General features: G+C 34.3%; 1 protein-coding gene across 2 annotated transcripts in view; it reads left to right on the forward strand.

Moving 5' to 3' along the window:
- Window positions 1-27,130, forward strand: part of ARID2 (AT-rich interaction domain 2) — a 223,102-nt gene that overhangs the window by 71,219 nt on the left and 124,753 nt on the right. For both annotated transcript variants that reach the window (XR_004176049.1, XM_031650430.1), the window contains exons 4-5: window positions 19,782-19,915; window positions 26,007-26,225. Coding sequence is in view for 1 of the 2 variants with exons in the window: in XM_031650430.1 (XP_031506290.1) it covers window positions 19,782-19,915; window positions 26,007-26,225 (353 nt within the window). In the remaining variant the exon portion in view is untranslated. The remainder of the gene's footprint in view (window positions 1-19,781; window positions 19,916-26,006; window positions 26,226-27,130) is intronic.

A 27,130-nucleotide genomic window follows, 5' to 3' on the forward strand; every position in this document is an offset into this window, starting at 1 on the left:
AACTACCAGTTTATTTTTCCTTCTTCACAATATCAGGGATGGAATATTTGTTCTTTCCATAAAGCTCAGCAACCTCAGCATATGATTTTTCTTATTAATTTTCAAAAATTATTGGAAAATATGAAGAAAACATCTTGCATAAATGACCTACATTGGAATCCTTTGCTCTATCTCTTTATTTCATGGAATTTCTAATGAATTTTGAAGGGATACAGTAATGGAGGCACAGGTAAGTGTATAATTTGCTGAAATAAGACTGGTGAGATTCAGACAATAGGTCATCATAGAAGTAGTAGACCTGGACTCAGTGTTAGGAAAACTAGTCTTTAGGTCAGGTCTCCGGTAGTTAGGGCTAATTGCAGCACCAGGGATAGCTCCCAGTGTGTTCTTTTTTGTAAGGGTGTTATCCTAATGGTAGAGGGCATTCATCTTGCGTACTTTAATTGGTTAAACAACCCTAGCTTCCCTGATGGTAAGATATTTTTCTTTTTCATTTGGCCAGAGCATTCAGTTTTACTGTCTGAGGTCAGAAAACAAAGTGTGGTTATTAAATAATGAATCTCATTTATAAATTATGTGGTAGAACTGACTCTGAAAAATAATTTTCTAATACTCTGTTTACCTAGCTATTATTTTTGTCTTGAATAATTTAGCATGGTGATACTTTATGCCCCCAGCCCCATCACCTTTCCGGGGCACTTTCCCCACAAGTTTCTTTTTTTCTTCCATTTCACTCTAAAACTTACTATCTTGTAATTTTCCACTCCTGTCCTTTTTTTGGTGTGGAATTTTTATATTCTGCAAGGTTTTTTTTTTTTTTTTAACCTGGAAGAGTTCTTAGATTATTCAAGAAATATAAATACATTTTATAATAATTTTAGAAATAAATTCACATATTTATGAAGGGTGGTATTCAGTATGGGAGTGTATTGTATCATTTGCACCCTCCATGTGCCAGTATCAAAGTCCCATCTAGAAAACTGACCCTGTAGGGGATCATTTCTACCCATTGTACAATCACCTCAAGTCTACTCCTGTTCTCATGAGGTTGCTACTTTCTAGCTGATGATACTATGCCATAGGAGGCTCTGGATATCTTATGATAACTCTCTTATATTGTCAGTTTTTTCTTGTGGTACTCTGCTTTGCTTTCTTCCTCCATCTTCCTTTTTTCCCTCCCTATTCCTTTATCCCTTCCTCCTCTTTCATACTTCCCAGTTTATTTCCTTCCTGTGTGTGTGTGTGTGTGTGTGTGCGTGTGCGTGTGTGTGTGTGTGTGTGTGCGTGTGTGTGTTTTTGACAGAGTCTTGCCCTGTCGCCCAGGCTGGAGCGCGGTGGTGAGTGGCGTGATCTCGGCTCACTGCAAGCTCTGCCTCCCGGGTTCATGCTGTTCTTCTGCCTCAGCGTCCCAAGTAGCTGGGACTACAGGCGCCCGCCACCGCGCCCAGCTAATTTTTTTGTATTTTTAGTGGAGACGGGGATTCACCCTGTTAGCCAGGATGGTCTCGATCTCCTGACCTTGTGATCTGCCCGCCTCGGCCTCCCAAAGTTGTGAGCCACGGCGCCTGGCCTCTCTGTTCTTTTCTTTTCCTCCTATCTTGTTTGTTCTTCTCTTCTTTATTTTCTTCTCTTTATATCCCTCCTTTTGCTTTGCCTGCCTTTCCTGCCCACTTCCTGTCCTTTCCATCCTCTTTTTTTCTAAATTAAAGTCTCTTTTCCTGTATAACACTACTACTGCCTCAATAAATGACCACATCCTCTCTTTTATTCCTACAAAAGCTGTTTTAAATATTTGTTATTTGTTTAAATTCCCCAGTCTCCATTCCTGTTTACTGTACTCATTTTAGATATCTTTCTAATGTACTGAGAAAATAGAAACTGACATTTAGATTTCTTTTTTTAAACTACTTTGTCTACCACTTAAAAAATGATTCATATCTTAACTAAGTTTTTCTCCTTATTCAGAACTCCGGAGGAATAACTTCTCTATGTTTACTCCTTTTTCCTTGATAGATTTTTTACATATATATTGAATATATTTTGCATATATTCACTTACAAATATTTTAAATAGAATCATACTGTATGATTTTTTTCTAATTTTTGCATAGTATCTAAAATATTTTCACATGTTAATACGTATTCCTTTACACCACTATTTTTATGGGCCACATGGACTTTTCTAGCATAAAACTTAGTGTAGCAGTTCCCTGTTTATAGTTAGGTTGTTTTTTTTCCTTATAAGCAGTGACGGTTTGATTTTTTTTTGGGCAAATCTTTGAAACTATATATCATCTATAATGATGTCTTTGAATGAATCTTTGAATAACATATTTATTTTATTTTATTTTGGAGATGAAGTATTGCTCTGTCGTCCAGGCTGGAGTGCAGTAGTGCAATCTCAGCTCACTGCAACCTCCATCTCCTGGGTTCAAGCAGTTCCCCTGCCTTAGTCTCTGGAGTAGCTGGGATTACAGGTGCATGCCACCATGCCCAGCTAATTTTTGTGATTTTAGTAAAATGGGGTTTCACCACATTGGCCAGGCTGGTTTGAACTCCTGACCTTAAGTGATCTGCCTGCCTCGGCGTCCCAAAGTGCTGGGATACAGATGGGAACCATTGCGCCTGACCAATATGTTTATTTTCTTAGTGTTATTTGGTAGGAGAAAGATCTCTGAGATCAAATGATACTCATATTTTTAATGCTTTTATAGAGAATATTGTTAATTTATCCTTCAGAACTGATATAACCCTGTATATTTCTACTCTGTTTATGAGTTTCTGGTTACCTAAATCATTGCCAAAACCGGATAATATAATTTTTCAAACACATTTCACATTTTACATTTGTGTTTCTCAAGTGCATCAAATATTACTTTGTTTTAAAAAATCATATCAATCCTTTTGGTAATGACTTAAAGTAGTTTAAGATACATACACATACACACACACACACAGTTTTCTAGGTTATTGTTTATCATTTAGCATTGTGTTATATTTTGCCTAAGTTTTTAAATTTTATTTTATTTTATTTTATTTTTATTATTTGTTTATTTTTTGACACCGAGCCTCACTCTGTCGTCCAGGCTGGAGTGCAGTGGCGTGATCTCGGCTCACTGCAACCTCTGTCTCTCGGATTCAAGTGATTCACCTGCCTCAGCCTCCTGAATAGCTGAGATTACAGGTGTGCACCACCGCCAGGCCCAGCTAATTTTTATATTTTTAGTAGAGATGGGGTTTCACCATGTTGGCCAGGCTGGTCTTGAACTCCTGACCTCAGGTGATTCACCTGCCTCGGACTCCCAAAGTGCTGGGATTACAGTTGTGAGCCACCACGCCAAGCCGTTTTTAAATTGTAATGAGATAAATATCTTAGTCTTTCTTGAAGATAATGACTTCTTATGCTAAGAAGAGCCTTCCTTGCTCTTTAATATTATAAATATATTGATGTATTTTCTTCTTTTAAAAAATTTTATATTTAAATTTCTTACTCACCTGGAATTTGCTTAGTATGACATGAGGTTAAAAAAAATAATTTTTTTTGTTTTGCACTAATGATTTATCCCAGAATTAATTATTGAAAATGCTGTTCTTTCTTCATGTGTATATGAAATACTAGCTTTTTATATCAGAGAATTCTCTGTTCTATTGATTCAGCTCTTCATTTTGTTTTAAATATTGTATCTTTTAATATATTTTAAGTTGCCCTTTTTATTGAAAAGTCATCAAGCACATTCTTTTTTTAAATTTTTTTATTTTTTTTTATTTTTTATTTTTATTTTTTATTTTGTATTTTTAAGATTTTTTTATTATTATACTTTAAGTTCTAGGGTACATGTGCATAACGTGCAGGTTTGTTACATATGTATATATGTGTCATGTTGGTGTGCTGCACCCATCAACTCGTCAGCACCCATCAACTCGTCATTTACATCAGGTATAACTCCCAATGCAATCCCTTCCCCCTTCCCCTCCCCATGATAGGCCCCGGTGTGTGATGTTTCCCTTCCCGAGTCCAAGTGATCTCATTGTTCAGTTCCCACCTATGAGTGAGAACATGCGGTGTTTGGTTTTCTGTTCTTGCGATAGTTTGCTGAGAATGATGGTTTCCAGCTGCATCCATGTCCCTACAAAGGACACAAACTCATCCTTTTTTATGGCTGCATAGTATTCCATGGTGTATATGTGCCACATTTTCTTAATCCAGTCTGTCACTGATGGACATTTGGGTTGATTCCAAGTCTTTGCTATTGTGAATAGTGCCGCAATAAACATACGTGTGCATGTGTCTTTATAGCAGCATGATTTACAGTCCTTTGGGTATATACCCAGTAATGGGATGGCTGGGTCATATGGTACTTCTAGTTCTAGATCCTTGAGGAATCGCCATACTGTTTTCCATAATGGTTGAACTAGTTTACAATCCCACCAACAGTGTAAAAGTGTTCCTATTTCTCCACATCCTCTCCAGCACCTGTTGTTTCCTGACTTTTTAATGATCGCCATTCTAACTGGTGTGAGATGGTATCTCATTGTGGTTTTGATTTGCATTTCTCTGATGGCCAGTGATGATGAGCATTTTTTCACGTGTCTGTTGGCTGTATGAATGTCTTCTTTTGAGAACTGTCTGTTCATAGCCTTTGCCCACTTTTTGATGGGGTTGTTTTTTTCTTGTAAATTTGTTTGAGTTCTTTGTAGGTTCTGGATATTAGCCCTTTGTCTGATGAGTAGATTGCAAACATTTTCTCCCATTCTGTAGGTTGCCTGTTCACTCTGATGATAGTTTCTCTTGCTGTGCAGAAGCTCTTTCGTTTGATTAGATCCCATTTGTCAATTTTGGCTTTTGTTGCCGTTGCTTTTGGTGTTTTAGACATGAAGTCCTTGCCCATGCCTATGTCCTGAATGGTATTACCTAGGTTTTCTTCTAGGGTTTTTATGGTATTAGGTCTAACATTTAAATCTCTAGTCCATCTTGAATTAATTTTCGTATAAGGAGTAAGGAAAGGATCCAGTTTCAGCTTTCTACTTATGGCTAGCCAGTTTTCCCAGCACCATTTATTAAATAGGGAATCCTTTCCCCATTTCTTGTTTCTCTCAGGTTTGTCAAAGATCAGATGGCTGTAGATGTGTGATATTATTTCTGAGGATTCTGTTCTGTTCCATTGGTCTATATCTCTGTTTTGGTACCAGTACCATGCTGTTTTGGTTACTGTAGCCTTGTAGTATAGTTTGAAGTCAGGTAGCGTGATGCCTCCAGCTTTGTTCTTTTGACTTAGGATTGTCTTGGCAATGCAGGCTCTTTTTTGGTTCCTTATGAACTTTAAAGCAATTTTTTCCAATTCTGTGAAGAAACTCATTGGTAGCTTGATGGGGATGGCATTGAATCTATAAATTACCTTGGGCAGTATGGCCATTTTCACGATATTGATTCTTCCTATCCATGAGCATGGTATGTTCTTCCATTTGTTTGTGTCCTCTTTGATTTCACTGAGCAGTGGTTTGTAGTTCTCCTTGAAGAGGTCCTTTACATCCCTTGTAAGTTGGATTCCTAGGTATTTTATTCTCTTTGAAGCAATTGTATGGAAGTTCATTCATGATTTGGCTCTCTGTTTGTCTGTTACTGGTGTATAAGAATGCTTGTGACTTTTGCACATTAATTTTGTATCCTGAGACTTTGCTGAAGTTGCTTATCAGCTTAAGGAGATTTTGGGCTGAGACATTGGGGTTTTCTAAATACACAATCATGTCATCTGCAAAGAGGGACAATTTGACTTCTTCTTTTCCTAACTGAATACCCTTGATTTCTTTCTCTTGCCTGATTGCCCTAGCCAGAACTTCCAACACTATGTTGAATAGGAGTGGTGAGAGAGGGCATCCCTGTCTTGTGCCAGTTTTCAAAGGGAATTTTTCCAGTTTTTGCCCATTCAGGATGATATTGGCTGTGGGTTTGTCATAAATAGCTCTTATTATTTTGAGATACATTCCATCAATACCGAAAATATTGAGCGTTTTTAGCATGAAGGACTGTTGGATTTTGTCAAAGGCCTTTTCTGCATCTATTGAGATAATCATGTGGTTTTTGTCTTTGGTTCTGTTTATATGCTGGATTACGTTTATTGATTTGCGAATGTTGAACCAGCCTTGCATCCCAGGGATGAAGCCCACTTGATCATGGTGGATAAGCTTTTTGATGTGCTGCTGGATCCGGTTTGCCAGTATTTTATTGAGGATTTTTGCATCGATGTTCATCAGGGATATTGGTCTAAAATTCTCTTTTTTTGTTGTGTCTCTGCCAGGCTTTGGTATCAGGATGATGTTGGCCTCATAAAATGAGTTAGGGGGTATTCCCTCTTTTTCTATTGATTGGAATAGTTTCAGAAGGAATGGTACCAGCTCCTCCTTGTACCTGTGGTAGAATTCAGCTGTGAATCCATCTGGTCCTGGAGTTTTTTTGGTTGGTAGGCTATTAATTATTGCCTCAATTTCAGAGCCTGCTATTGGTCTATTCAGGGATTCAGCTTCTTCCTGGTTTAGTCTTGGGAAAGTGTAAGTGTCCAGGAAATTATCTATTTCTTCTAGATTTTCTAGTTTATTTGTGTAGAGGTGTTTATAGTATTCTCTGATGGTAGTTTGTATTTCTGTGGGGTCGATGGTGATATCCCCTATCATTTTTTATTGCATCTATTTGATTCTTCTCTCTTTTCTTCTTTATTAGTCTTGCTAGCGGTCTATCAATTTTGTTGATCTTTTCAAAAAACCAACTCCTGGATTCATTGATTTTTTGGAGGGTTTTTTGTGTCTCTATCTCCTTCAGTTCTGCTCTGATCTTAGTTATTTCTAGCCTTCTGCTAGCTTTTGAATATGTTTGCTCTTGCTTCTCTAGTTCTTTTAATTGTGATATTAGAGTGTCAATTTTAGATCTTTCCATCTTTCTCTTGTGGGCATTTAGAAGCACATTCTTAAAAAGAAAAATACTCAAATAATGTAAAGGATGAGAAAGTCTCTACTATGAGGCTAACTGCTATTATAGTTTCTTTATTTCATTCAAAAAATACTTGGGACATCTGCAAGCGTATAGCTAATCTTCTTTAGAAATACACCATATACACAGTTGCTCTGTACCCTTTTTTATTATGTGTCACCAAGTACAGATCTAAATGATTTTCTCATTTTTTACAGCTCTATAGTAATCCAACTTAAGAATTTAAAACAATAGTTTATTATTGTTTGAACGTGTTTTTTTTTCTAGTATTTTATTGTCAAAAACTACCATAATATTCCACACCCTTATCCTATTCTTTGTCAACATGCCATATAGGATAAATTTCTCGGAGTGGAATTTATTGGGTAATAGACTGTGACTAGTTACAAACAATGTAAATCAGTCTTGGCTAATTTCAGAAGAAGAGATATTTACAGGAAATCTGGAAAACCAGGAATTAGTCTCTCACCTCCTACTGCCACTGCTTTGAATAACCTATGTATGTTCTTCCCTAAAAATTCAAAATTTCAGGCAGGAGAATCCATCTGGACAAAGCTGTTACATGTTCATGTTTTAGCTGCCTGGAAGTGGAGAGTAGGCTTTTTCCATGCTTTTAGGATTTTTAGTGTAAGCCACACTCTAATGCCCATCACTTAAGCAAGTTCTTCTAATAGTAAGGTACTTGAATGTGGGATATCAAGAAACAAGCACTAAAGTTATCATTTTTTGTTTCTTAATATCTGTATTCAACCCTTCTTCTCATACAAATATTTGAAGTAAACAATATAAGAGCTCTTCAATGTGGTAAATTGTAATGGTTCTACTTACACCTGTAAATACTTTATTCATTCTCTAAGGGGAGACAACCCAAAGGTTCATAAGTTACTTCTTCCATTCAGCTTTAAATCCAGGAACTCTTGGTGTTTTCCTCTAGAAATCTCTTTTCTTCAGACTATGATTATATTTTTAACAGTGAAAAATTTAGGTACTCTTCCTAATATATTAACCTGGGTATTAAAATAAAAATATACAAAAAGTAAATTTTAATAAAGTGAAATAAATTCTATTTGAAATTTTATTGTAACTACATAAAAAGCTTTTATGATCTATTTAAAAAGTATTTTATTATTATTATTGTTTGTCTCTCCCCATAAGACTGTTAGCTTCATGGGGATGGCAATATTTGTCTGCTTTGTTTACATAGTATTCTAAGCATATGAAACAATGTCTGGCACATAGTAAGTGCTTAATAAGTATTTGTTGAATGAATTGTGATAGGCTTTAAATCACTTTAATAATTTGTCATGCATTGATTTGAAGGTTTCTTTTTAGATTCAGTTTATTTTTATACTTGCTTTTCCTCAGTGGAAGAACAATACATGGATGAACATGGAACAAATGCATCATTATGTACACTTAATAAATCATGATCCCTTATTTTAAAATCCCAGTTGTCAGTGATGCACATTTTTTTTTTGTTGAAATTTATTTATTTTCATCTTGCCCATCAATTTTTCTTACAAAATTTGGGTCAGTGTAATATATAAATCTGTTATATCTTTACAAAGTAGAAATAATGCAAGTATAAAGGAAGAAGTAAAGAGGAAAATAGAATAAACCTGTTATTATAAAAGCGATAGTTGGGAGTCAAAAGATACTATTGAAAGTTGACATGTCAGATGACAAAATAAGAGAATGGGTTAAGGCATTGCAAATGTGTAAGTACCAAGATAATCAATATAACAAAAACACAGACTTTACTAAACACCAAAAGATACAGAAAACAAAATAAAAGAACAAAGCAATACATTACATAAATTACCCCATCACGACTTTAGCTGAAACCCATAAATTTAGTTTTATTTTCTTTTTTTTTCCCCTTGAGACAAGGTCTCAGTTTGTTGCCCAGGCTGGAGTGTGGTAGCACAATGATGTCTCACTGCATCCTCTACTTCCCAGGCTCAAGTGATTTTTCCACCTTAGCCCTCCGAGTAGCTGGGACAACAGGTGTGTGCCACCACACCTGGCTAATTTTTAAATTTTATGTAGAGATGGGGGCCTTGCTATGTTGCCCAGGCAGTCTCTAACTCCTGGGATCAAGCAATTCACCCACCTCAGCCTCCCAAATTGATAGGATTACAGATGTGAGCCTCTGTGCCCAGAAAATTTAATTTTCATACTGAAAATAGACTTACAGTTAACAAAAATAGAAGTAATAATAAAATTAAATAGATATAATAATGTGGCAGGGTAAACAAAAAATGGAATGAAAATAGAAACAAATGAATCAGTACTTCAAATAATATACCATTTATCTGAAGACACAAAGAACTGTAAAATTCATATTAAATTCTAGGTTTGTTTACTTTAGGATTGAGCAAATGTGCAGTTTTATTGAGAATAATATGAGCCAGCTTTCTCAGTACTAGAGAAAAAAGTTTAAAATATGAAAAGAGATAACTGTGATGTTGAATTGATATTAGAGGTGTTGCTATGATTTTATCCTTTTAGAGATAAAGAAATTTATAAACATGTGTGCATGCATTTGTTTATATTTCTTAGTTTTGTATAATGAAAGGTCCTAGAAGTAAAGATACCTCTTTAAGCAATGAGCACACCTAGTGTCCAGATAATTGGTTTCTAAATAGCATTCATCACTGAAAAGAAGCAGTGTTTCTTGGGGAGGAAGACGGATTCTAGGGCTGAAGCAGGGAAAATACAAGATAAGCCTGGAATATCTTATTGTGCTGTAAATATAAAGTAAGAAACTGCTAACAAAAATGATAAGGACACGTCAAAAGGATATAGGAGCCAGCTTGAAAGGGATCCCAGTGGCCCAATCTGGGACAACGTCTAAAGGATACAGATGCCAAATCTGGGATAACTTGAGCATTTGACTGAATAACGATAGGAATGTAATATCCATGAAGTAAGAGGAGTCTCTCTGAATCCATGGTAGTATAAATAATGAGTGAATAAATGGGAGAGGATGGAAAGTACTCACTCACAGTAGAATGCCAACTAATAAATGTTGATGGAATAATGGAGTTAGAAAAATTACTTTCACAGTTATTTAGTCAAGAATCAATGGATGCTAAAACTAGTAGGTACAAGGTTGACAAGGAACAGGATTCTTAGACTGAAAGTGTTTATCTGTAAATTAGTGAGTAATTTCTAAAAGGAAAAGGATAACTGCATAGTGTGATAACCTAGCAATCCCAACCTTAACAAAGTAATCAAAGGAAAAGTGCCAACTGTGAGACAAATAGATATGTTGTGCCTCTTAATATATACACTAGGGTAACCATTCACATCTGTAGTATTCCTTCAAAAAATACATTCTCTGTATCTGATTTAATTATAAAGAAATATCAAATAAATCCGAATTGCAGGACATTCTACAAAATAACCGCCCGGTAGTCTTGAAAGATGTCAAGGTCATGAAAAACAAGGAGAAACAACTTACTTTTAAGTGGTTCACACACAAAATATGTGTGTATTAGGGGGTGCGGGACAAAGAGAGAAAGAGAAAGAATGAGAATAGGATAAGGTAAATGAAGCAACATATAAACAATTGGTGTATCTGGATCTGGATGAAGGATATATGAATTATTTGTATTTGTTGTAACTTTAAAGTATGAATCTGTAACAGTATAAAAGTTGTTTTTAAAGGGTTCAAGCCTACAGAAACTTAGGGGAGGTTTTTAAATTATTTGGAAAATTCTTTTTTCTGGCTCAGTGTAGATACAAGAGTTTTGTTTTATGTGTGGCTTTCCCCCCATCCCCCTCCCCGAGACAGGGTCTCGCTCTGTTGCCAAGGCTGGAGTGCAGTGGCACAGTCACAGCTCACTGCATCCGCAACCTTCTGGGCTTAAGTGATCCTCTTACCTCAACCTTCCCACTAGCTAGGACTACAGGCATGCACCACCACTCTTGGCTAATTTTTTATTTTTTTGTAGAGATAGAGTCTCACTGTGTTGCCCAGGTTGGTCTCAAACTCTTGGGCTCAGGTGATTCTTGCCCCTGGCCTCCCAAAGTGTTGGAATTACAGCCATGAGCCTGTGTCTGCTGAAGAGTTTTAATATATGAATTTTAATATATGACATTTGCACAGTATTTTCAGCCACAAAGGCACGTGATAGAGAGAAAATAGTTTTTAAAAAACACCCTTTAAAAAAATGTTCCATATTGTGTGAATTTCTTTTAAAAGTAATTACTTTCTATTTATTGTTAGAATTTCAACTTTATTGTAATGGGTAGATTGTCTTTATTGCCTTGTTTTCTAAATTACCTGCTAGGTGAGATACTGCTCATCATCTCATGTTATCACAGGAAAGTTAGTAAAGTTGGGGCTTTTGAGAAGTAAGGCATATAACTCTTAAGATTGGCATCACTTAGAATACTCTTCAGCAAGAGTACTTACATCACCAAGAAACACTGTGTGGTAAAAAAAAGTTTTTTTTTCATGAGTCAGTTCATTATATGATCATAAAAGTCATGAAGTAATTTTGCTGTATGTCAAAAACCTTGTTTACTACATTGAAATCATCTTGTAACACTTTTGGCATGGCTGACTTGCAGCTTCTTTGCTACATTGGTCTGCCTGTGAATGACATAATAAATGATTTTCACAAGTCTAATCTTACCCTGTAATCTTCCCTTCTTTTCCCCTTTCTTCTTTTTCCTTTTCTTTTCCTGCTATCCTCTCCCCTCATTTTCTTTTCCAATTAAAGCACCTGCTTATTCATTGTGGCTTTAAGTAGAATAAACATGTTTTTCTGAAAAGTCTTTTTTTCTAAAAAAATTGTTTGCTTATGAGAACGTATCTTCCATGGTACAGCTTTCCTTTAATGACTCACTAAAAAGTAGTTCTTTGTGAATTTTGTTTTTGAAAGAGAATCTAGTAAATACCATAAGCTCAGACATGTTAGAAACATCTGTACTTGAATTCAGCTATATAGAAACCTCCCACGCAGTGTAATTTGCTCTAATCCTTGTTTCTTCAACTCTTAGTAGTGTTTTCTTATCATTTTCCAACAGCATTTGTTTTTTTGCCATATCTTCCATGTATTAATTTAGCCATTTTTATCATGAGAAAATGAAGACATTTTTCTTCAGTGATACAGAAGTTAGCTTCTGAAATGACTCTTGTAAATATTTATCAGTATCCTTGCTTGAGGTAATATTTCGTATTAAACTTTAACAAAGTACTTCAAATTCTGGATACTTAGTTGTAAGCATATTGCAAAGCATCAGGTAACAAAAAGTATAGCATTAACCTAGGACAAGGTTAATCATTGTCGGAGCATGTAAATTTATAGTTTAGATCTTCTTTTAGTAATATAGAAATCTTTTGGCCTTTTTCTTTCATATCTAATTGCATTGTCATTGTTTTTATTTCATAGTATGGTTGACAATAGGTTCAAGTGAGAAGTGTCTACTCTGCCATTTTATTGTTTAGTTTTGTTTGCATTATTCAAACTGGTTTCTTTGGAGGAATCTATTAAATTTAATTGTCCTTTTTGTGAGAGATGGTTTAATTAAAGTTAGATAATACATCTTTAAGTTGACTTAACCTAGACACACAAAGACATTAGTAAAAAGAATATAAAGAATGAGTAAAAGTTCCACTTGTCAAAAGCTAACAAATGAGTGAAGGTTCCTCTCTTATGCGATCCAATTTGTCTGAAATGGGATGAGTAACATATGGAGTGCCTGATACATGAAGTGAGGGAGAGAGGAGGCAGTGTCAATCCATAAATTAAATGTCTTTCCCTATTGGAGTATCTTATGTGTGTGTCGCACTTTGAAGGACATTTCTTCTACAGAGGCAAGTGCTGTGGCTGAAGCTGGCTTGTGAAGTCCTGAGAAGGCCTGTACTGGAAAAAGGAGTTCCATTGGAAATTCTCAGAATTGCACAACAAAGGAGTCATAGGAGAGATCCAAAAGTAGAAGTATTCTGAGATTCTTCATTAATAAATTGTTTTTTTTTTTTCCAGCGAAGCATGGAGGCTTCATTGTATTAAATTCTCTTTGGCATCCTTTGTTTACCTAATACCATTTTTCTTCTTTGATCTACAGATGAGTTTAATTGTAGTGAAATTTTCAATATTGAACTATCACTGGATTTCCACAATAAAAGTAGAGTCTTGGGTTGTGGTGGTTGTGTTTAATAAGTAAATTAGCTTTACGTGTGTGTGTGTGTATGTAGTCTTTTTTTTTAACTGCAACTTTTATGAAGTTTATCAGAGTTTTACTAGATTACGATTTTCAGCATAACTTCCAGTCTTTTTCTGTAGTTGGCAATATTTTACATAGCAATGGAAATGTCTGTTCTTGGAAAGTTTGAAATAATTGACTACTGGTTTTTTGATGTTAAAAAAATTTTTAAATTGTGAAACATACCATGCACACACAAAAAAGCTTAATCCATCATCTAACCCCCCACCCCTAAAAAATTTAACCTTACTGATACCTTTGAAGCCTCTCTCTGTAGAATGACAAACTTTAGCTTGTCCTCTAGGTGATAATCATTGTGTTGCTTTTCTTTGTCATTTTACTACATACTTGTCTGTTGCTATAAATGTGTTCATTTTTTTGCATGCTTATGATCTTCATGTAAGTGGAATTATAATGTATTCTTCTGAAATGATTTTTTTTAACTTACCATTTTGTTGTTGATAACTATTTGTATGGGTCCATGTCAATTTGTTAATTTTTACTGCCATGTAGTATTTTATTGCCTCAATATGCCACAGTGTTTTTATCTGTGCTTGCTTTTATGGATGTTTGTGTTGTTTCCAGTTTTTATTTTAGGGTGTATGCCTAAGAGTGGATTTGCTGCATCATAGGATAGTCTTTATTTTCTCCTTTTTTCTATATATTTATATTTGCTATCATTTTTATTTCCCTATGGTAATTTTGAAAGTAATGACCCTGATTTTAATTTTTGTGTTAAGCACTTGAAAAAAATTTAGAAACACAGCTGATAACCTCTTTTTACCTTAATATGAACTGTGAGAATAAACCTTTTGTTCAGTCTTCCTGTACAAGTAACATACAGAGTAGAGCTTTAATTCATACTACTTTTCTTTTCCCATTTATGTGGAAAAGTTCTTGAAAATTCAGATAAGCAGTATTGTTTTCAAATTATTTTAACAGTTTTACATCTTCATATTCTTAATTACCAATCACAATTGCTTTCTCTTGTATATATAATAGTTATTATTGAGACTAATATCTGAGTTTACTTTCTTTGCTTATTATTAGTCATCTGTATTGCTGCTTAACCATTCTGTAATTTAAAAAAAATTTCCAGCTTTACTGAGGTATAATTGACAAATAAAATCATATGATTTTAAGCTGTACAATGTGATAGTTTTGTATACATGTTTTGTGAAATGAAGTTAGTTAACACAGCTGTCAGCTTACCTAGTTACCCTTTTTGTTTTGTGGTGAGAACATTTAAGCAAATTTCAAATAAAGTATACAATTCAGCATTGTTACCTATAATCCCCATCCTGCATATTAGATCCTCTGAACTTATTCATATTGTAGCTGAATGTTTGTACCCATTGACCAACATCTCCCTTTTTCCCCTATCACTTCCTCTCTTGGTAATCACCAAGAGTAATTTTGTTCTGTGTTTCTAACCATTTCTTAATTTTGATTCATCTATCAGACTATTTGTTTGTTTTTGTCCAGAGAGCTATGTGACTTTATTCTTTCTGAGTCTGCATATCTGAAAATGAATTTCTGTTGTCTTAGGTGAGAAACACAATTGGGTAGGAAACTCCTGTGAAATAACCTTTCTTCCCAAACTCTGATATTTGTTCATTATCTTCTGGCAATTAAGTTTGGAGGGAAATCAGATCCTGATTTAAATGTTCTATGTAATTTTTTTTTTTTTTTTTTTGGTGGGGGCAGGATGGTGGTTCTGGTTAGTTCTAAAAATCTTCTCTATTTTTGAAGCTTAAATCTTTGATCAAGATGTGTCTGAGTATTTTTCTATTTTCTTTACGTTTTGCCTGGTGACCCATGTACCCAGACACCCTAGCCCCAGGGAACTTTTTGATGTTTACGTCCTTTCATGCCTTTCAGTTAAAGACATTCTTCTGTTACATCAATGATTTTTGCTTCTGTTTCATTTTTTCTGGTCTCTCCTATAGGACTACCGGTTTTAAAATTTTTTCTTTCTGTGTTTGAGCTTTTATTTATCATACATATCTTTCATTTTTGTCCACTACTTACTTCCATTAGTTTATTTCCTTTCCATATAGAACAGTTTCTTAGGCTTACTTTGTACATTACTGATGTGATCTACACTGTCAAATTTACTCTTTAATGCTCTCTTGTATCTCTCTCTTTTGGAAGTCCTGGCAGAGAAACTTTATTGTTTTTATGGTTTCCAAGCTACTGTACTTGATTTTTTTGCCTAGTGTTTTCATCTTGAAGTTACCACATCAGTGTAGGTCCCTGTCACTGGATGACACCAGTCATTCCATGCTGGTGCTTCTCATAGTTGCTTCACATCCCCTTGGTCTTTGGGCTCATTTTGACAAAGAAGTTACAAGTTGAAGTTTATAAAGGACCTTGCTTTCTTGGAAAACCAACTATTTCAACCCAACTTTCAATAAATCTTTTTAAAAATAGTTGTTACTCTCTGATTCCCCTTTTGAAACACATTGTCACTTTCTGTAGCTCCCCAGGAGCTAAGGGAAATCCAAATTGAACTTGCCTTTTTAAGTGTATCGGCCTACGATCCACCAGACCATATTACTCTCTCAAGATGTGCTTTGCAAGTTGGCCTTGTGGATCCTTGAAGTTGCTTTAAATTTATCAGAATTTATAAAAGTTTTTAACTGAGAAATGATGCTAATATCTCTTCATTTTTCTCTCTAAAGTTTATTGTAATTGGGTTTAAAGGAAGAAGTGAATATGAGTCCTTGCCCTATCATCTTTTTTTTGTAACATTTCAGAAGGTTTGGTTAATATGGAAGTGTTTCTGTCATAGAGTTAATTTTTTTTCCTTTATCCAAGAGTAGTCAAGAGTTTTCTTGATTGGTGGTGGTGGTGGTTGTTACAGTTTTAGTTTCTAAGTATTCTACCAAAATATTTACAGATGATGTTATCTAATATCTGAGAATTGCTTTAAAAAAATCTGGGAGAGATTTGGTTGTCAAGATGGGTAACTGTGGTTGTGATAAAACAAGATTGACCGTAAATTGATATCTATTGATAGATACTCTTATGTTAGTTTCTATACTTTTGCATATGGGTTTGGAATTTCGCATAAGAAAAAGTTAGTTCTAATTTTACAAGAATTTGATTTCTTCTAAGAAAGAAATTTCTTGAATTGCATTGTGGTTAGAAAATGTGCCCTATACAACATGTAATCTTAAATTTATTGTAGTTTTCTGTGTGAATTGATATATGATCAGTTTTAAAATTTCCATTAAGATTCTAAAAGGAAGTCATTATGTGTCCAATATCATCTTGGTGATGATATTCAAGTCTTCTGTGACCTAATTTATTTTTTTGTCTACTTAATCTGTCAGATATTATAAGAGATACGTTAAATTTCCCCACAGTCACTATAGTAGTGCTCATATTATTTGATGCTGTTTTGAATGGACTCTTTTTCCCCCATTGTATTGGTCACATTTAAACTTTTTCTGGATTACAATATTTCACTAGTTTTGAGTTAAATATGTAATGTACTAGGCAGGTTACTATAGGAGCTCAGCAAATACTTTTTTGAATAATATGTTAACTGTTCAAAGTTATGTCATCGATTTTTGAGGAGAAAGAGAAAGAAATGTGCAGTCTAGCATTTGTAGTTTAATGGGTGAATATAGTAGATCTGTTGATGTGTAAACTCAAGGTCATGTTAGAGAATGAAACCAGAACACTTGCACTTTGAAATGTAACTTTGTGTTTCAGCTGTGTTCCCTAGTTGGTTAATACTTTTTAGTTTTTAGAAGTATAACTGAAAAATCAAGAAAACCAACTTTGTGCGTATTTATTGAGAGGGTGCCAAAATCTTTTTGCATCTCATTTGGAAATATTTAATAATGACAGTGAGAACAAGTACTGGCCTTCAAGCCAGGGAAATAAAAATTTCAAAATCATAACAGCCTAAATCATAAATTTCTGGGGATTGGAATTGTGCAAAGAATCTGCTTGGAAGAATACTGTTAGACTATTACAAGGGACCAGAAATGATGTATTTTTAAAACCTAATGAAACTTTGCATTATATAGGGTTTTATGTATATAATAATATATATGGTTTATGATGAGTATATAGCGTTGTCAGTTCACTCCACATCTCTTATGTTCCATTTTGGGTGTTTTGGAAGAGACGAGTTCCTGTTTATAACCTTTCTTTACTAACAATGTTGTTTTATCTCCCGGCTGTTATGAAAAGTGTGTGTGTGTGTGTGTGTGTGTGTGTGTGTGTTTTGAGATGAAGTCTTTGCCCTATCGCCCAGGCAGCTGGAGTGCAGTGGCGCAATCTTGGCTCACTGCAACCCGACCTCCCAGGTTCAAACAATTCTTGTACTTCAGCCACCTGAGTATCCGGGATTAGAGGCGTGCGCTACCACGTCTGGCTAATTTTTGTATTTTTTAGTAGAGGTGGCGTTTTGCCATTTTGGCCAGGCTGGCCTCGAACTCTTGGCCTCAAGAGATATGCTTGCCTCATCTCCCAAAGTACTGGGATTACAGGTGTGAGCCACCGCACCCGCCCTGAAAAACATGTAAATTTTAAATCTACTGTACTAAATGATAACTTATGAAGAGCATCCTAAACCTGTTATTTAGTGATAGGATTTTGATTTTAAAATTCTAAATCTTCATTGTTATTTTGATTAGATAACAATTATTTCATAAAGATTATTTATCTGTAGTCTGTTTTAACCGTTCCACAATGAGTTCAAACAATTCTAAAAGATTGTACTATCTAAAATACCTCTATGAATACTATTATCCAAGTGATTTTATGTGACATATATTACCCTTCATTTGCAGAAAAGATACCACATAAATTTTGAGCAGCTGTGTTTCCAGTGTACTGTTTATGTCTACATTTATATATATTTTTTCTTTCTGTGATACCTGCTTTAGCAATTTAAAAAGAATGGACTTGATTCATTTACCTATTTAAGTTCGTTGTGGGTTTATACTAGAGAAGGACTGCCCCCTTTTAATCATCTTTTTGTTCTGTTTTATGTTTTTAGACTGTAAATTCTATCTGCAAGGGACATACTCACAGTCAGGTTGAAATGGGTACACTTGCCTACCATTTTCAGTGCTCAGTTATATCTGTGTGTATGTCTCGGCTTCAGTATGTTTTATCTACAACCATAAAGAAAAATATTGGATTCATTATCTATCAAGCTACCTGCTAGGAAAGAGTTTCTTGCTCAAATTAGGCTTATGTGGGGAACTTGGAAGTAATGGAAAGGGACAGTTTAATTCTTTTCCAGGTTCAAGGATGTGAATTATCGTGCTTTGTAAAGCTGGAAGGGGAAAATGAGGAATGATAATGATTTTTCATGCCATTAATTTTTATATTTATAAAATTATAGCTTCCATTCATCCCTCCTTGAAATTTAAGGTTTAGTACTAAAAATAATACTTCCAGGATAATCTTACATCTTCATTGATGCCCACCTCCCCTACCTCAGCTGTCTTAAAAAAGCAGAGGGTAGGTAGCTGCCGAGCTTTTAAAGTAGCTCCAAATGGACTCAGCACCTGCCTAGATTGGGAATGCTAGAAGGATTGATCTGTAAAATAATCACATGTAGAACTTTTCTTTGGTACATATAAGTTAGTGTATATCAATCTGTTTAACTTCTTACCTGTGAAGTATAGTAACAGCTATGTTAGTGTTGTGTTTGACATGGTTTCGACTAATTGTTTCCCTGTTTTAAAATCACATCTTACTTGGGAATCTTACTATAAACTGGTAGATGATGAGGTATTATGAATTTGAAAATTTAATCCTAGTTAAGATTGATTATACTCAGCAATGGTGGTACAGTGGGGGGATACACTGTCTTATAAATTGGTCAAAATGTATTAGGCATACTACTTTTGGATTGCAGTTTGGATATATTGATGTCTAAAATGAGCATACCTTTCTAATACCTATTAGGAGAAAATATAAAACAAATGTACGGATTAAGTTTATTACCAAAAAAAAAGAACTGAAAATACCCTAAATGTATTGCTAGAGAACTATTTGAATTCTAATGTATCAATAGGATCAAATACTGTATAGCTGTTACAAAAGAATGAGGTAGTACAGTATGTGTTGGTATATTTAGACCTCTAAAATATATTATTAAATAAAGATATTCTCAGAAAATATAATCAGGTTTGCACATGAGCCTGTTGTTATTGCTGATAAGTGAATTTGTAGAGGTCAGGGGTTAGAGAATCTTCTAATTTTCACATTGGTTTTTGTAATGACCATATATAATTTTTACAAATAAATAAAGGTATTGTTCATCTACATGTAGTTTTCATCTGATATGCTCTATTTTTGTATTGTTACTTGAGTAGTGGTGTGGTCTTTTCTGAAAATATAAAAATACTTTTAGAACCATTGCATTGTGTTTATCTGCAGTTTGTCTTGCTCTAAACTGAAGTTACTGCTCTAATATAAGAGGTTTATGGTATTTTTATTAATTTTTTTAGATTATTGTTTAGAAAAGGAAAACATACGTAGTGAGAGTTAAAAATAAGATAATAAATCTATTTTTAAATGTTTGCTCTGCTGTTTTTCTGTTTTAGTTACCTAGAAAAGTACGAGAAAGTTCATCATTTTGGGGAGGATGATGATGAGGTACCACCAGGCAATCCAAAGCCACAGCTTCCTATTGGTGCAATTCCATCTTCCTACAATTACCAGCAACACAGTGTGTCAGGTAAATATCACTGCAAATTAACAGGATATAGGTCCGCAGTTTTGAATTAGGAAAATAGACATCATCCAGTGAGTTAGTCCCTTCCTTTGCACATGAGAACACTTAAGGCCTTAAGGTAATCCAGCTTTCAAAGATTGACATCTAATTGGTATCAGAGCCCTTTCTATCACAGGTTGCTTGAGAATTTTAGTTGCAGGAATTTTTAGGTATAAAACACTTTCAGTTTCAAGTAATGATTTTTCCTTATTGCTCTGACTTATGATCAGTTTATACTAAATAGTCACTAAAATAAGAAGAGGAAGATCCTGTTAGGAATCAGGAGACCAAGAATTTTCTTATAGAGTCTCTTAGATTTTCTAACATTAATGGGATTTCCAGCATCAGAATTCTCAGAAATGTTTCTAATTATTCTATTTTCATGCCCATGGTACCAAGAAGACTTTTTTTCACTTGTCATTCTTGTAATGGTTATAGAGGAATCCACAGCTTGAAAAAAGCTGGACTCAAATTGGATAAAAACCAATCCGAGTGTTGATACTTTCTTGAGTGGAGTAGACAGGGGCTCCAGTTAGTGGCTCTGGAGGTCAGGACTGTGATGACTAGGAAGAGAGGTCTAAGGAGATAGACATCTTTGTTTTTCTACTCACTAACATTTGGCCTAAAAAAAAAAAAGAGATACTTTTTTTTAAGCTATGTTCTTTATAAAAATTACAATTATTCTAAATATTTATTATTATTACTATTTACTGGTACTAGTTCTGTACTCTTACAGGTTGTCCTTGGATTTATGCTGTCTCATTTGTGGACTATCATCAATATCATCCACTTTTTTTTTTTTTTTTTGCATTGTCTATTTTCATAGTTTCTTAAAAGTTGAATTTGACTTCGTATTTCTTCCCGAATCAGTAATGACTAAAGAAATAGAATCTTCTTTTAGAATCTGTGATCTCCATTAGAAGAGGCTTCATCTGATGCTTTTGTATAATTGGGGTAGGAGTGAAGCAGGGAGTGCCAACCAAACCTAGCTTTGTTTTTAATGAATAGTTTTTACTGCACAAACCAAGAGTAAAGGAGAATATTTTAAGTCACCTTTAGAAATGCTTGCTAATAGTTTATGCTGATAAGATAAAATGGGGTGACTTGTTAGGTGATACGCTGCTTGTTTCTAAAAAGAACTAATGACTATTATCTAATTCAAGGATGTTATAAAAGGTATTCCTACATCGAATGAGATGTTGTACTAATGACCTTTAAAGATCATTTTCAACTTACAACTCTGTGTGATCCGTGTATTACAATAACAGCAGAGCTATTAATCCTTGTATCTTAAATAGAGTTTGGTGTCTGCTACTACTGTTCCCAAACAAACACTTTTCTATGTTTGGTCTTGTTTAAAATAGATTTTTCCCCTGAATCTGTTTTTTTTTCCCATTTTCTATTGATCTGCTTTAAGAAGGATCATGTGAAATATTTTTGGTATTTCGGAAGCCTATAATGAAAGTTACTGATACAGCTACACAGGTTAAAGGAATGCCAGAATTGCTTAACCTGTTGTTATAACAGCCCCTTTCTGATATGCTATTATATGTCTGATTTGTTTTAAGAGAATCTAAACAGTTATGATTTATATGTAACATGTTTAACAAAGTCAGGATTGGAGATTCATGAAGAGGAAGAAACTGGGAACTGATGGGGAACATCAAATTACAGAATATCTAATTCAAACTGAAAAGGAGTAGAATTTCAGGGCAGCATTTATACTTTATATTTTTCTAGAAAGAGCCATAGCAACATCATGACAGTATTCTAAAAATTGACATGATTATCAACATATGAAGCAAATAAGTCATTAACTCATTTTTCTTTTAATGTGTTATTAAGGAAAATAGAGTAAGCCCCGTGTGTGTGTGTGTGTGTGTGTGTGTGTGTGTGCGCGCGCATGTGTTCTAAAAAAAAAAAAACCCACCAAAATGAAATTATCTAATGATAGATTGAGAATATTTAAATAAATTTATTTAGAACTTTGAGAAGATTTGTGTTTATATCTTTGGTCATACAGCCTTATTCCCCTTGTAGCTTTGGATAAATGTATTTATCCAGAGGTACTTTTATGGTTAACATTAAGAAAAGCTGTTCTAAAATATTTTGAGTGGTAGTGTAATAAATTTCAGTGGTTAGTAGTGCTAGAATATAGAACATCGTACACTGATAGAATATGGACCTGAATTTGCCTTTGAGGATATTGACTACTTTTGGCCAATAACTAAATGGCAAAAAAAAATTATGGATTTTGCTTTAAGCTTTAAGATTCTTCAATATTGGCATCCATACATGGTGGTTTTATCATTCATTTGCATTTCATACTGTTTTTGACATTGCATACCTAATATTTTGGTTTCCTTCTTTCTCTGTTTTTTTCCTTGGTATTGATTGGGTACAATCATTTCTGCAGAATTATTGGGTGGATTATTATTATTATTATTATGATTTAATCCAACTCAATCATTTTAATAAAGTGAAGCCAAGTACCTGGTCCATATGCATTTTTGGTACTTAAATTTTGGGTTTCATGCAGGAAGATATAAAAATTTTTTATTAACTGTATTTGAGTAAAGATTTTCTTTAAGTGTTACATATTCTAACAGACATTTGGACTACAACAATCACTGCCAATGTATATGGACAGAATATATCATAGAATTTCTACAGTGTACATAAACAACATTCCAGGAACAAATCTCCCTTTCTTCTAAACTGAAAACAAAGAGAATTGACTGCCTCAGATTAAATTTGTCAGTAGTGACCCACTTGTATAAACTTTAAATCAAGAATGTTGAAAATGTGGATGGGCACGGTGGCTCACACCTGTAATTCTAGCACTTTGAGAGACTCAGGCTGGTGGATCACCTGAGGTCAGGAGTTTGAGACCAGCCTGGCCAACATGGTGAAACCCTGTTTCTACTAAAAATACAAAAATTAGCCGGGTGTGGTGTTGCATGCCTGCAATCCCAACTACTCGGGAGGCTGAGGCAGGAGAATTGCTTGAACCCAGGAGGCAGAGGTGGTAGTGAGCCGAAATCCACAGCACTCCAGTAGCCTGGGCGACACAGTGAAACTCTATCTCAAAAAAAATAATAAACTTCCCACCTCATTCCAGTTATAAAATTATAGCTACTCAACCGTATCTCTTTGAGGGAATGAAAGGAGGATCTTAACATTTTGTAAGCATTTTCTCCTACATAATTATCTTAGGAATCTTTAATTCACCAAATAATTATAATAAATTGGGGCTTTCACTGTTATCTGGACTCCCAAATGAAGTGGACTTTGCTATTAATGTATGCACTCTCCTATCAAATGAAAGCAAGCACGTCATGCAACTTGAAAAAGATCCTAAAATCATCACTTTACTACTAAATGTTTAAATATAATTAAAGGATATTTCATAATTGTTATGTTTATTTATCTTACTCTAATTGAAGATGTCTTTGACAAAGTCATTCAGGTAAGGATATATTGAATGGAGTATCTGTCATTTTACAGTAGGAAATAGAACAATTCTAAGATCATATTGAAAACACATAAACTTCAGGACTGTGACAGATAAGGAATATGGGTTCCACATTTTTTTCTGTTCAGATTTACCTGAAAGCTATGTGGAATCTAAAAAATATAAATTAATTGTTGCTAAGACTTGGCTTATCATCAATCCAGTTTGCAGTATAGAATATGAAAGTCTGCTCCTATATTCATAGAAGTTTCATTACTTTTTCTCCAGATATTTATTTGATGTTATGAGAAATTTCATTTATAAGGATTATCAAAAATGAACAATATATTCTTATTGTCCAGCTTTAAATGTTGTAAAGAATCTGTGTCATAGCCATTAATAACTGTGTTGTAGAATTTCTTCATTGTGTTGGAGACACTCCTAGAATAGTTTAGAATTGAAGAGGTGTGTCTCTTCAACTGTCTGCATTTCAAAATGAAATTCTTTACTTACATAATTTTCTTCTGTGGTGTGTTGTGACAGTAGATTTCTACTTGCACCCTACTTAAAGAGATTGTATGTGTGTGTGTGTGTTTTTTTTAACTTTTAAAATATTCAGATATTTCTGAAATATTCTTTCCTTATTGTTGTTAAGAGATAGGTCTCACTCGGTCGCGCAGGCTGAAGTGCAGTAGCTTAACTGTAGCTCACTGGAACCTTGACCTCCTGGACTCAAGCAATCCTCCCAGCTCAGCCTCCCAAACAGCTAGGATTACAGCACACACCACTACAACTAGCAAATTGTTAAATTTTTGGTAGAGACAGCATCTCATTATATTGCCCAGACTGGTCTTGAACTCCTGGCCTTGTGATCTTCCTGCCTCAGCCTCCCAAAGTGTTAGGATTATAGGCATGAGCCACCATGCCCAGCCTGAAATCATCTTAAATGTTTAAATTTTAGTTTTTTGCCTTTTCCCTTAAACTTGTTACAGCTTTATTTGAAACAATGTACTTGTGATATTTGTCTCAGGACATAGTTGCCAAGGTCTAAACTACCCCCGTTAGGATTCAGTTATTTCTAAAAATACAACTTTTTTATGTATGTGAATTATGATTATATAGTATCTTAGTTTCTGTAAGCCCATTTTTCCCATCTTCAAAGTTTTTTAAATGTTTTAAATTAATTCTCCTGTGGAAAATCTTAGTTGCTTTGGTTTAGGCAAAGATTTCTTAGGACACAAAAGCAGGAACCATAAAAGTAAATATTTATAACTCAGACTTCATCAAAATTAAAATTTCTGTTTAAAGACACTTAAGAAAATGAAAAGATAAGCCACTGACAGGGAGAAATTATGCGCAAAGCAAATATAAAACAAAGGACTCATTTAGAATATTTAAAACTGACAATATTAAGTGCTGTCCAAGATGGAGAGCAATAGGAACTCTGTATATTGCTGATGGAAATGCAAGATGTTACAGCCACTTTGGAAAACAGTGTCACAGTTTCTTACAGAGTTAAGGATACATTTATGTGTGACCCAGTAATCCCACTTCTAGGTATTTATGCAAGAGAAATGAAAAAAATATGTCCCCACAAAATCCTGTCTGTGTTTATAGGGAGATTTATTAGTACTCATCAATAATTGGAAACAATCTAAATGTCCCTCAACTAAGGAATGGATAAACAAACTGCGTTTAAAAAGGTATGGACTACTGATGCACACATCAACGTGGATATGAATCTCAAGAGCACTTTGCTAAATAAAAGAAACCAGACAACAAAAGACTATATTGTGTGATTCCACTTATTTGGCAGTTTGAAATAAAATGATAGGAAAGGAAATTTGTAGTACCTAGTGGTAGGGGATGGAATTGAGCGTGAGAAACTTTTTGTAGTGATAGAAATACTCTGTGTCTTGACTGTGATGATTTAAACTATACATCTGTCAAAACTTAGAACTGTAGAACTAAAATTAGCATGGGTTTTACTATGTTAATGATATTGCAGTAATTTGGAACAAGTCCTTTGAAATGCAGTAGTAAAAAGTGTAGGTTAGTCTGGGCACAGGGCTCATGCATGTAATGCAGCACTTTGGGAGGCCACAGCAGGAGGATTGTGTAAACTCAGTAGATTGAGACCAGCCTGGGCAACATAGGGAGATCTGTCTCTACTAAAAATAAAATTAGTTGGGCATAGTGGCACCTTCCTGTAGTCCTAGCTACTCAGGAGGCTGAGGTGGGAGGGTCACTTGAGCCTGGGAGATTGAGGCTGCAGTGAGCTATGATCACGACATTGCACTCCATCCTGGGCAACAGAGCCAGACATGTCTCAGAAAATAAAAAAAGTGAAGACAGGTCAATTAAAATACTGATTCAAAAATATTTTGGCAATGATGGCGAAATGGTATGTACGTTTTGGTATTTTAATACCTTTTCAATAATGTAATTTTAATAATTAGTAAACCTAAGAAGTTTTGAATGTCTAATCAGCTTATGTTTTATATATATATATAAAATAAAGCTGTGTTCTGTATTAAAGGGATATTCACCATAGAGGTAACTGATCTTTGATATACTTAAGGTATTTTTTTTTTCTGTTAGATTATCTGCGTCAAAGTTATGGGCTGTCTATGGACTTTAATTCGCCAAATGATTATAATAAATTGGTGCTTTCACTGTTATCTGGACTCCCAAATGAAGTGGACTTTGCTATTAATGTATGCACTCTCCTATCAAATGAAAGCAAGCACGTCATGCAACTTGAAAAAGATCCTAAAATCATCACTTTACTACTTGCTAATGCTGGGGTGTTTGATGACAGTAAGTTTTAAGCTGAATGTATTATATAATTATTCTGTAAAAGTTTTTTTTTTGTTTGTTAACATAATAGCATTCTTTATTCTGTCTTTTTATATTAAATGCATTATTTAAGATAATGAATGTTTGGGGGATTTTTAACCTTAAATATTTAAATAGTAATTTTGTCTCAGTGTTTTTGAAGTAAAAGTCCTGGTTTTTAAGTTGGAGTAATATATAGGTTTCCTGAGTTGAGATGATTACTTGCTACAAGATTTTGACAAAGAAAACTAGGATCTGGAAGAAATTGTTTTCTGAAGTCTATTTCTGCTAATGTGTGGCTATAATTTTTAACTAAAATATTTTAGGTCAATGCATTTGAAAATTTGCCTTCTAAATCATCAAAGTAAGACTTATCAAAGGCTTCATATCATTTTTACTTGTAGGATTTGCTAGTTGTGGGTTTTGATAAATCAATTTATTTATCTCTTCTGAAATTATCTCTTGTTCAGGCTAGATTACCACACGGATCAAATTACTCAGTTTTCTCTTGCAGTTTAATACAGATGTAGAAATAATATTTTGAAATCTTTCCCTGCTCAGTTTTTCTTTTGTAAAATATCTGTGTTAGCTGAAGTTATTGGTATAAAATTATTTCTTGCTTTCAGACTCTCCCCAATTCCAACCCCATTTTTTGCCAGAAGTATATCCTATTCCAGTGTAAGGTATTGACATACATTGAAAGTATTTTATCTTTTAGGAAATTATATATCTAGCACAGTAGCAGAGTCTTTGAGAAAACCTGTTGTAACATTTTATGACTTTTTTGTTTTTATCTTTAAATAGCGAGACAGCAAAATAATTTATTTTTCTTCAATTTGATTTGGGTCAAGTAGTGTTTTATTTGGGATTATCTAGTTAGGATTCTT

This window comes from Papio anubis, chromosome 9 (genome assembly GCF_008728515.1).
Source record: "Papio anubis isolate 15944 chromosome 9, Panubis1.0, whole genome shotgun sequence".
Classification (NCBI taxonomy): Eukaryota; Metazoa; Chordata; class Mammalia; order Primates; family Cercopithecidae; genus Papio; species Papio anubis.